We start from the raw sequence: 11,871 nt of genomic DNA, 5'->3' as shown, positions 1-11,871 counted from the left end.
AATTCACAATATGTAATTGTTTAAATTGATTAACTGCATCAATTTAAACATTTTAAACGTGTTTGGCTTTAGATTATGTGAATTATGGACAGCAGTGGTTCTTCAGTTGACCAGTACATGTACAAACCCGTGTTGACTCCGAGTCACTAGAGGGCGCTGTGGAGACGGCGGGTAGCTACTTACTTACTGGAGGCAAGATGGCGGAACCAGAGGAGCCAAAAAAGGGGTCTTGCACTTTTCTGTTCAAAAAATCTACTAAGAAATTCTCTGGCCGAAAGAGAAAGGCAAGCGACAGCGACAAAGGTAGTAACCTTTCGTTTGAAAAACGTTTTTGATTTTCTTCAGTGATGCGAACCTCTTGTGCTGATGACGATGTGTATTTGGCATCGACCCTAAAATGTCAAACACAAGCGAACAAGTGTTTGTTTTTGTTCTTGTGTTCCTGTTTTAATAATGGCAATACATTTTACTTGATAAGAATGAAACGTGTTGATGCTAAAATGAGAACAACTCTCTAAACCGCATTCAGTTTTTTTTATATTCATCGCTGTTAAAACTTGTACCTACCTATTGTGCTGCATTTAGAGTCTCTCGGAATTTAGAGGGTTAGGTCATGTTTGTGCTGCCAGTATTTCCTATCTTCCCAGTTCATTCAGTTTAACTCAGGTTATCATCTACACAGGGCCTGTATGCTAGTTGCTGTCAAATTAGTTTCACTGATTCCTCTCCTTTTTCAGATGGAAACAGTGACGAGGACCAGAGCTCTGTGGTCAGAAAAGAAAAGAGAAACACTCGAGTCAACCCCATGATTCAAAGCGTATGATAATAATAATAATAATAATACCAGTGACACTAGTAATAGTAATAAGCATTTTTTTTTTAGTTTGGGTGATAAACAGACTCATGTTTTTTTTTCTATCCAGTCCAAAAAAGCAGAGAAAGAAAATGTAAGTTCCAGTGAAAGTGAAAATGAGGAAGATGACAAGAAGATCACTGTTGCCTATAAATCCACACGTTCAGCGGTGAGTTTTATTTCCCTCTGTATTTTTAAAGGCAGTGCTTTAGTGCTCAGATCAAGAAATCTGAGTTGGATGGTTACCTAACCTCTCAGCCACTCCAATGAAGCTGATCAGTGGCTGAGACGTGCTGTTGTCCATTCACATCCATGCTTCTCTGTGGTTTTGTAATTTGGTCATGTGCATTTCTTGAATTTATCAATCTTTTCTCACTGTACTGTCTTGGTCTTTTAAAAACAAGAAACCAGAGGGACCAGACGACATGGGGGCGACTGCTACATATCAGCTGGACACAGAGAAAGACAATGACGCTCAAGCCATTTTTGAGAGGAGTCAGAAAATCCAAGAAGTAAGAGATAAGTTTCTGCTAGTTCTTTCTTTGTGAAAGAGTTGACAATATTTATCATAATGTGATATATTTTCTAGTTTCTTGTATATCATGGGAGAACTGAACAAATCATATCTAAATCATTTTTTGATTGTATGGATTTTCTTGTTATCACTGTCAATAGGAGCTGACAGGTAAAGAAGATGATAAAATCTACCGTGGCATCAACAACTACCAAAAATTTATCAAGCCTAAAGATACCACCATGGGCAATGCCTCCTCTGGCATGGTTAGGTGAGTACTGAGGCTAGGCAAATTCAACATGTGTTCACAAGGATGCAAAAGTAATACATAAACATCTGTTACATTTTAACAGAAAAGGACCAATCCGAGCCCCTGAACACCTGAGAGCCACAGTCCGGTGGGACTACCAGCCGGATATCTGCAAAGACTATAAGGAGACTGGTTTCTGTGGTTTTGGAGGTGGGTATGAAACTGGGACATTTAAAGTATCAGTTGTCTATTCAGTGACAATATAAAACTTTTTCTCCTTTTAATATCTTGACGGTTCCACTTCTTTGTGTCTTTCCTGACATCAGACAGCTGCAAGTTCCTTCACGACAGGTCAGACTACAAACATGGCTGGCAGATAGAGAGAGAACTGGAAGAGGGCAGATATGGAGCAAATGGTGAGTTAAGGAGGGGGGTTTAAAAAAAACTTTTGCACAAGCATTTTCTGAACTGACTGTTCTCACCCAGATGATGAAAACTATGAGGTGAGCAGTGATGATGAGGACATACCCTTTAAGTGCTTCATCTGCCGGGAATCCTTTAAGAATCCCATTGTCACAAAGTAAGTCTCTTCTATGTTTTTCTTCTTCACTAAGCAGATGCTTGTGTATTACCAGCTGCAGTGTGTTAACAAGTCCCATGTCAACCAGGTGCAAGCACTATTTTTGTGAGACCTGTGCCCTTCAGCATTACCGCAAGTCTAAGCGCTGCTATGTGTGCAACACTCAGACCAACGGAGTCTTCAACCCTGCAAAAGGTTAGCAGCGTCGAACAGAAAAAATGGTAAACTGCATCTAATGGAATGAATGCAACTTAACTCCCATCAACCATGGTTTTTTTCCTATTATTCCAGAGTTGATGGCCAAGATGGAGAAACACCAAGCCGCAGCAGACCAGCCACCATCAGATGAAGATTAGCAACATCTGAACTTTTTCAATCCTCCTCTTATGTGTTTGTCTGTGTACATTTTGAATAAAATAAATTTTTAGAAGGATTGTAACCTCATTGCTTTCAAGTAAAACCATTAAAGTGGACCAAGTTTATTGTTAAAAGTCAAGTTTGATAATGCAACACTTTGCTTTGCCCTCAAATGTACATGCAGACAAAACAAGCACCAATAAAACATTCACTTTTGACATGAGTAACACAAGTAAGTTCAGTACATACTTTTATGCTTTGAAGGTTAAACTAACAGATGTTTCTCTTGACCTCTGTGCAACAAAAGAGATGCTTGAAGCATGTGCTGTGGTTCATACTGTAACACAGACTGAGGGCTAAGACATTTGTTTACATCATGTTTGGTAAGTTAACCCTCGGGGCATACAAGAAACTTTCCGTCTGGTGTAGAGGGCTAACCGAGTCAGCTGTGAGGACTGCCTTGCATCCTTATGGTGGTCTCACTGAGCAGATGGGCCACATCAAGTGGCCATGTTCACACAAGAGGTAGAGCGTCCCCTCTGAATATTTAGTAGCAGCTTCCCACTGATCCGTTTTCTGAGAATCTTAAGGTTTAGGCTACATTTACATCCACAGACTCTCCCATCCTCTGACACCTCAGCTACTGCATGAGGAACAGAGGAGTTCTGTTGCGTTTTGGCTCCAGGGGGCTTGTAATGTGTAAGTACAATCTGTAAACAGGTGTGTGTGTGTGTGTGTGTGAGAGAGAGAGAGACAGAGGCAATCAGTGCAGTGCAAGAGTTTGTGCATATCTAGACGACAAAAGCTTGAAAGAGACATCAAAAAGAGGCAAGGTGGCTGCTGGCTTTTAACCTCTGTCTAAGTACAGCAACTCCTTTTAGTTTTTCGGGATTTACATTATTTACAAGAGGACAGTTACAAAAACATCTCATCCCGTCTGCACAAAAGTTTCTCATCAGGATCCCCACTGCTGTCAGAAGTCCCAGTCGTCCACCTCCAGGTGGCTGAGACCGGACTCCAGACTGGCGAGCCCTGAGGGAGAGTCCTGTGGCTGGGAGCTCTCGTAGCTGGTGATAGGCGTCACAGGCTGCAGCAGCTCAGGCAACGCTTCTGAAGGTCGCCGTTTGATCTGAGGAAGCAAAAATACTTGAGGGATTAGCATTTCAAATCATTTACTCTCCCACATTTCTATGTTCAAAGTGAAATGTGAGAAATTTTTCAGAAGGTCAGACTCTGTGGGTGTGCAGTGGCAGGAATTTGTGATCCTCTGTGTTTTATATCTTTAGGAAAGTGTTTCTCAGTGCTGAACACCACAAACATCCACTGAAAATTTGTATTTAAAAATTTTACTAACAGAAAATGTATACTTATTTATATACATGATAATGTCAGGATATCTTACACACCTGTTTGAAGAAGGGATGGCCAATGAGAGTGGTGGCAGATGGTCTGAAGAAATTGGAATATAGTTAGTGTCTTGACCCTTAATCATTAAAAGCATTTATAGAACAATACAGTATTTAAACGTGCAGGCAGAGTTTGGCCCACCTCTTCTCTGGATCTCGCTGTAGACACAGCTCAACAAAGCCGTGGAACTGTGGGGAGAACGTCCGGTTGTAGGGGTGTCCACCTGAAGAGGAGGAACGTTCTCCGTTAGAGTGTCGGACCCCTCCTGCTCCAGGACCCTCACAGATCCCAGAATCAGCACCAGAGCGGGACGGTTTCATGGACAGCTCCTCTGGGGGAATCGTAGTGGTATCTAGCAAACACGGCACTGTCCCATTTAGCTTCTCCAGCAGCATCTGTGAAAATGAGATGTTACTTCAACTATTTATTAATGGGAACCAGCACATTCAATGTCAGATTCTCCCAACTGAACAAACAAAACTTTGTCCTGATAGTCTTTTGCTAAAACAACTCTTTCTGAAGGTAAATGCATATTACTCCACCAGGTTTACTGCTTTCAACAGTAGAACACGAAGGGTGCTGAAAAGTCTCTGCTCACCTGTGTAGCTGGCATGTCTTTGAAGGGCACATGTCCATTGGCCAATTCACAGGCTGTGATTCCAAGGCTATATATGTCTGATCGAGAGTCATATCCCTGCAGATTCTAAGAAAAGACAATTTAAAGACAAAGTGTCAGTCTCATCTACTATTCTTATAGGTCCTGAACATTTTGCTACTGGAAGCAGCATGGTGAACTGTATCCTGAAACTTTGGCTGCAGAACACTGTTCCCAAAACTTCTCTGAAAGCACGGCAGAGTTAAGCAGCAGTTAAACATTACTATATAGTGCTTCAGCGTGGAGGAAACCAGTACCTGTTGCAGCACTTCAGGGCTCAGCCAGGGCAGCACTTTGACGCTGTACTGGGGGAAGTCGTGGACCACTCTGGCCCTCTGGCCATGACGGATCAAACTGAAGATGCTCCGCAGACCTGACATGCAGACCTGTCCATCCGCAGAGATCAACACATGGCTGGCCTTCACACTCCTACCCAACACAGTTAAGACAATGTATATCACACCGGCATCTAATTTTAAGTTAGGTTTGACTGAATGGCTGAATGTCTGATTCACTCAATAGTATCTTGTTAAGGCTTCTGGAGGTGTCGTGGGCCTAACTTAACGAAACATCGGTGAAGGGAGGTGCCCACTTGAAAACCCCAATGACATGCTGCATACTGCTGTTGTTTAGGCCAGGTTCCTGATGTCTTCATATTGTTTGGTAGCTATAGTTAGCTGCTGAGCGGGCCATACAAGCCAGCAGCGTTAGGTTAGCTTATATTTCACAAGGTTCGAATTATCCTCTGCTGCTCCGTGGGCCTACAAGCCAGCAGCATTTACTTAGTTTATTTAGATTGTAGGTTAAGCGTCATATCACATGACTATAGGTTTGTTAGGGTTTCTCAGTTGGACAGGGCCTCTAAATGTGTTTTGCTGTAACATCTAATCCTGTGTATTAATGAATGTTAAAAACACACACTTTTTGGCCACTATTATTTGATTTTACATGTGACATACAGCTTTTAAAAGCTTGGCATGCAAACAGTTTAACAAAGGGGACTGCAAAAATATTAAACAATGATCAAGACATTCTTTACGACCTGGCTCTTCAAACACTTCCACCTATGAAAATGTATGAATATATCTCCTGTGATTCTTTTTGATGTTACTCTAGTCAAAAGGCGACCAGAAGAAAACCCTTCTATTGTGAAATGGAATGGAAACATTGAATATTTGGGTTGCTCTTTGATTGCCATGAAAAATATTTTCATGTCTTAAAGCTATGTGTCTTTTAACGTCTCACCTGTGCACATATCCCATGTGGTGGATGTATTCCAGGGCTTTGAGCATGCCTAGTAAAATATATGCGATGGTCAGCTCACTCATACCATCTGCAAAATGTGTGCAGATGAGATCTCTGGCTGAGCCTGCAAGATCATCAAACACAGATAAACATGATGAGAGAGCGGTTCTCTGTTGACAGAGGCTGTTTTACACCACAGGTAACATACTTTCTCTACATAAAAAACTATGTTTCCTACCATAAGCCATGAAGGGAGTGATGACCCATAGCTCATTTTCAGCTATAAAGACACTCTTGTAGGGTAGAATACTGGGGTGGTGAAACAACTTTGACACGTGTAGTTCGCCCTATGAAGCAGAGAAAAGGAAATTACGCCTCATAATGTCAAGATGGCAGACAGGGAAGATTATATCAAAAGTTATTGGGCTAGGACGATGGGCAATAAAGACACAAGAGTTGATCAGAAAACAGACACTGAAGCGATGAGATTAAACAAGGGGAAGGAAGACGAGAAGAGAGTGGCGTCATGCAGACTGATGGGATCAAGTGAGGATGCAGACCTGCAGATAAGTAACCATGTCATTAGTACATGACTCCAAGTCAATTCGTCGGATGGCTACGTGGTCCCCGGTGGGCCTGTATCGAGCCAGGTTCACAGTCATTAAGTCGTCCAATCCTCGGCCTAAAACACACACACAGAGTTCATTTAGAAAAGAAAATCATGTCCCTGTTACAAAGTTGCCCTTGCCCCTAATGTTTGGATAGTTATGTTAACTAAAATAAACACATATAGTATATTGTAGTCACTATCCAAATACCACATTGTATTGTTGTATACATGTTATATACATTTTTTGCCATTTAGATACCATTAAATACCAAGTTAAATCATGAAGACTTTATTGAGACTTACAAAGACTTTAGTAAAATTACTCATCCATACAATTTTTTTCATAATGCAGTGAATTAATTCTAGCTTCTTCATTGTCCTTTAAGGAAATTGTTGCCACAGGCTACACAGAGCCTCGCGTGAATACATATACGTATATGGAGAGAACATCCACAACATATACACACATACATGCACATATGTATATCTATATAAATAGCACCTATGTTACAAGTGCTATTTAAAGTTAATGGGATATTTTGTTTAGCGCCTCTATGGCCAAGGGGACAAAACTCCATAATGTGCCCGTTTCCGTGCCAGGGGTCTGTATCTGTGACCAGATGGGAGCAGTGTGAAGAATGGGTAGAGGGGGGTGCCTCGGGTCATAAGTTATGGTACGTGCCCTGTGTGTGTGTGTGATGGTGTTGTTTTCTTAAAACAAGAGACTATACTTTCGCCAGTGCAGTTTCTGATGTCTTACTGCAACTAAAAAAACTGAGCGATATGCTGACACCAATACAGGCCGCAAAAGTCCAGGCGTGTCTGTGCTGTTACATACCAATAACGGTGAGGAGCTCATACGAGCTGCTGTCAGGAAGGAAGCTGCCCATGGTGTCTCGACGGGGGAGGGAGGTCAGACTCTCCTGACTGTCCTCATGGGCCTGGAGGTGGAGGGGAAGGAACAGAGAGAATCAAGATCAGTTATGACACTGATTCGTTACGATGCAGGATTGTACCAAATCGCTCGTGAGTGACTACCAGTGGCTTAGTCTTATGTGTGATATTTGTTAAAAGACCAACAAAGGACAGACCGACGTGTGTTACCACGTTGTGTGGAATTAAAAAACATTAGTGACACATAACTGGCAAACCATAACAAGCACAATATCTAATGTATGTCTATGATAATGTACAGTATGTCTATTGATTAAACAATTCCAGTTCCACTTAATACAAAATTGTACATGCTGTAAACAGCACCAGACAGTTACAATGCATCAGTATTTGTCACTGATATACGTTTACTCCTAAACGAAGTACTTAACCAGTAATTGAACATAAGCTCAACTAAATACAGAAAAATAAAGAGCGGACAAGGCAAGGTCTATGGCTTCATCTGCTTGGTTAAAAATGTTGTTGGAGTTTTGCATCACAGACAGAAAAGACATTGGAGAAATGCTAATATTCCTGGCAGTGAGGACTCCTGAATTCCATCAGTTTATAGCAACCGGAATGATGGAAATGGACAGATTGCAGTAGCAAGCTGTGGAGGCAAATGAAGGCAAGCTGTATGAATATTCGGACAGTTTTCATGTTTACAAGAATGAGGGAACACATTCAGAACAGAATAGTGTACCTCCTTGAACGAAATGGTATCCTACCAGCTAGAGATTAGTTCATGATCAGGAACGCAAAACTGAAAATATCCTCAGACAAAACCAAGAGTTGTCCCATATGAGAACACTTCCAAAAGATGTTAAGAAATTTCGCCATCAACTTTATGCACTATACATTATATGCACATTAAAACTGGCATGGCAGTTTTGGCAAACATGCTTTGGCAGCCAAAGCTTAAAGGAAGGTCTGTAAATGTTATCTTATCACACTGTCACTGTGATCAGATTTAGAAGGGGTCGCCATGTCAAAATGTGACACTATACCAGACCGCCATCAACTCAACAAGAGGCCGTCAGCACATTCAAGAAGTGTCGCAACACAAACAAAATCCTTATAAACCATCAGTCAGGACTTTAAGTGGGGTTACAAAAACACAACAAAATCCAAAACAAAGCACTTGCCTGGAACACAGCATGTTAACAACGCATCTTGAACAGACCCACACAGAATCATTTAACTGTATGAGAGAATTACTTGCTCTCTTTGAGGATAAAAAAAAAAATATCTACAATACAAAAGGAGCCCGGGTGAGTCGTGAGAAGGCCTAAGCTACGAGCATGTGCAGCGTGTGTCATGAACTGGACACTCATGCATACATAAATGTGCAAAGCCTTGGGGGGCAGTGGGTTCTGCTTAATAGAAATCTGTGTGCGCACATACATATGCATGCATGCACGCACATACACAAAAGGCACATGGGGGGTGGTGATGCAGTGACAGGAGTACCACACTTACTTTCCTGTGAGAGAGTCCCTGAGCTTGCTCTGGGGTAGAAAAACCACATCAATGATATAAAGACATGTACACAAACAAAACAAGAGAAGGATCTGTGTTTAGAGAAGCGTTTGAACTGGTAAGCACAGCCTCTGGAAGTGAGGGTTTGCTTCATGCAGCAGAATTTGATAGATGACCTTTGCTGATTTCCCAGGTTCTCAAAACCAGCAGCGCTGTAGTACTGCTGACCGCCCACAAAGTGACGCTCCGTTATCAGATCTGCTTGGTATTCAAACACTCTCTTACCAAACAAATGAAAAAACAATCTATATAAAGTCTTCATGTTCTTCCCAGATATTATAAAAGCCGATGGGAGCAGACCACTGCCAAATGAGAAATTATATCCTCAAACAAACATGCAACACTGAGAAATGACCTGCAAGCAATAAAATGAAAATGGGACAAGCTTGCAAAGAAAGACTACATGAGCCCCCCAGGACTTTCCTATGCTACACGAAAACTTCCATAATACACCAAATGTACACTAATTATTGGAGGAATGACATGACATATCCCCTTCTGTCTCCAAACGGTGTGTTCATCTTCAAATCTGCTATCAAACAGGCATGACTGCCCTTAACTGCAAAAGCACTAAACCTTTCAGGTCTTGAAGCCTTTTTGGATGTATGCATTTTCTTCAGGACTCATATTTGCTATTTTTATTACTTAGCTTACTAGTCCCACCCAGTAGTCTACAAGGACAAACATTTACTAAAGGGTTTTTGGTCTACATCAGAGTCCTGGCAACTAAACTAAAATGAAGAATAACCACTCACTGAAAAGTGGAACATCTGTTTTACAACATAAGTTACAGATAAGCTATCGTATCCCACCTTCATGACAAAATATTCTCTATCAGACCTTCATTATGTCAAGAGAAATGATTTGTATTGCACTGTCTGGAAAACATGCTACAAAAAAAACATTTATTCACTAATATTTTCTGCAGCGTAAAGGTAATAAGAAAGCTTTAGAAAAAGTGAAACACTGACACTAGAGTAAGTGAAGATCCGCACTTAGTACAGTGCACATACTTTACACTATTTCAGCATACAACATCACTAATCTATGAAAACATATCAGTTGACCAGAAGTAGGATAAAGTGAGTGAGAAAGGCTGATATTCTGCTCAACACAAACATGCCCTGTGGCTGCCAACATATCAAACTCTCTGGAGCCTGATTAACTGAGGCTGGGGATCATGCAGCCTGCTGGTAACTCAATGGACGTCTCTCGAAGCATCAATTAAGTTAAATTGGATTATTTATGCAATGCTGTCACGCTGTGAACCGTCATAACAAAAGCTCCTTATCTTGCAAAAAATAAAACATACAAATCATTAGCTTCAGGTTGCAGCCACAAATGATAGTATTGCTGCTAGGCCAGGCTAAAAGTAAAGTAGGGAAAACTAACCTGATAAAGGGGATTTACTTCTTACTATCCTGTTAAGCTTACTTTAACTTTGTAGAATGGGTTGCATCATTGTGACTGTATATGTAACTGATGGTTTGGATTCTGGTCCACTTTGACGGCTATTTGTTCCTGTCTGTCTGCTATATACATTCATTTGTATTTACCACTAATGTTAAAGAAAATTGTGCAACACAATTCACCACAAAGACACAGTCAAATTTAGATATAATGGCAAATAAAATATGTAATAGCCAAACACAGTTACACACAACCATATAACATGTAAGACTCTCATAACTGTATTTTAAGTGTGACATCTGAGAAGCACAGCAAAGTCATAGCCCAGTCATAGCAAAGCTTAAATGAGAACTGAATGTTGTTTTCTGATTGTTTTCTGATTATGTGATCAGTGGATTAGGAATGCAAAACCCTTTTGTTGTAAGTTGGTTTAGCATGAACCTCACCTCCAAATAACTCCAAATCCCGCAGGCTCTCCACACTCAGTTTCTCAGATACCCAACGCTGACAGAGAGGGTTATTAACAGACATGGAAAAAAAGGAGAGAAATGCAAGCGAGAATAAGGGAAGAAGTTGCAAAAACACATACAGTCGATATTTAACTTTGTTGAGTAAAGAAGAATTAGTTGATGTTGACAGTCTGAATTCCTGTCCTGGAAACCACTGCAATCTTTGTCTAGAATTTGAAGTACTTGGCAAACACTTACAAGAAAAGACATGGATCCTCTTGAATGTGTTACATATGATGCAGAAAACACATACAGGGAGTATCTGTGAAAACAAGTAAAAACCAAAAACTGTGATGAGAGGATGTCTCTGTTTGATCTCAGTGGGCTAACCACATGATATTTGTGATTTTGGTCTATCATGGTCTTTAACAAACCTTAAAATCTATCACAGAGTACATATGATTTCTTGAAACACAGCACACATTTGTATAACATAAATAATACTTGAAACTGTAAGTAATACTGCCTGTAATTACTCATATTTAGTCACATCCCCAAACATATTAATTTCTTTCCTCGTGTAAGTTATAATTATTATTATTATTATTACATTAGCGTGATTATTCATTATCAGATAGCATATGTCTTTAGCTAGTACTGGTTTAAGTGATGATATCTTTGTTCAAGTCAAGTCAGATATGCCGTCTTTCAAAGATAGCAGTCGAAGTTGCTTCGAAATGCCAAAATCACTAACTAATAGTGATTACAATCAGATCTCAGGTCTCGCTAATAAACGCGCTAATGTTTCCATTATGGAGGACGCAAGCTAGCAGCAGGAAATTCCCGTTAGCTAAAGCTGCTATCTTGACTTGTTTTAACAGCGGAAAACGGTAGTAATTTAAAGTCGTAGCAACTTACCCTTTAAACGTTTAGAACAATAACACCTGGCTTGAGTGATATTGTATTACAGGATAACTCATTTAAGGAGCCATCCTCTCCTGCAGGATGTATCTGACAGCTTTCCACTACGCTTTCTGGTTGATTGTCGTGTCGCTCACTAACAACGACA

The 11,871-nt window shown here is 40.6% G+C and overlaps 2 protein-coding genes across 4 annotated transcripts; one reads left to right on the top strand and one right to left on the bottom strand.

Annotated features, from left to right (window-relative positions):
• Positions 1–53: 53 nt before the first annotated feature.
• Positions 54–2,630, top strand: rnf113a (ring finger protein 113A). The gene is made up of 10 exons (XM_084570431.1): positions 54–303; positions 738–817; positions 924–1,022; positions 1,258–1,365; positions 1,529–1,638; positions 1,721–1,827; positions 1,944–2,033; positions 2,104–2,197; positions 2,286–2,392; positions 2,489–2,630. Exons 1-10 carry the CDS (start codon positions 198–200, stop codon positions 2,551–2,553), a joined length of 966 nt encoding a protein of 321 aa, XP_084426557.1. The 5' UTR covers positions 54–197; the 3' UTR covers positions 2,554–2,630.
• A 136-nt stretch (positions 2,631–2,766) lies between these two features.
• Positions 2,767–11,865, bottom strand: strada (STE20 related adaptor alpha). Of its 3 annotated transcripts, XM_084570430.1 has the most exons (12): positions 11,721–11,865; positions 11,061–11,124; positions 10,765–10,857; positions 7,310–7,412; positions 6,422–6,543; positions 6,100–6,208; positions 5,862–5,985; positions 4,874–5,045; positions 4,560–4,664; positions 4,103–4,356; positions 3,961–4,003; positions 2,767–3,683 (listed from the first exon to the last, which is right to left on the bottom strand). In XM_084570430.1, the coding sequence occupies exons 2-12, from the start codon at positions 11,070–11,072 to the stop codon at positions 3,528–3,530; spliced, it is 1,293 nt and encodes a 430-aa protein (XP_084426556.1). In that variant the 5' UTR covers positions 11,073–11,124; positions 11,721–11,865; the 3' UTR covers positions 2,767–3,527. The 3 variants fall into 3 exon arrangements, with proteins under 3 accessions (XP_084426556.1, XP_084426554.1, XP_084426555.1); XM_084570428.1 differs by lacking the exon at positions 10,765–10,857 and having other exon boundaries at positions 11,721–11,864; XM_084570429.1 differs by lacking the exon at positions 11,721–11,865 and having other exon boundaries at positions 10,800–10,857; positions 11,061–11,119.
• Between the last annotated feature and the right edge of the window lie 6 nt (positions 11,866–11,871).

This window comes from Chelon labrosus (assembly GCF_963514085.1).
Source record: "Chelon labrosus genome assembly, chromosome: 21".
In the NCBI taxonomy this organism is placed as follows: domain Eukaryota; kingdom Metazoa; phylum Chordata; class Actinopteri; order Mugiliformes; family Mugilidae; genus Chelon; species Chelon labrosus.
The sequence above is the reverse complement of the archived record's forward strand: the minus strand, read 5'-3'. Positions and strand labels throughout refer to the sequence as shown.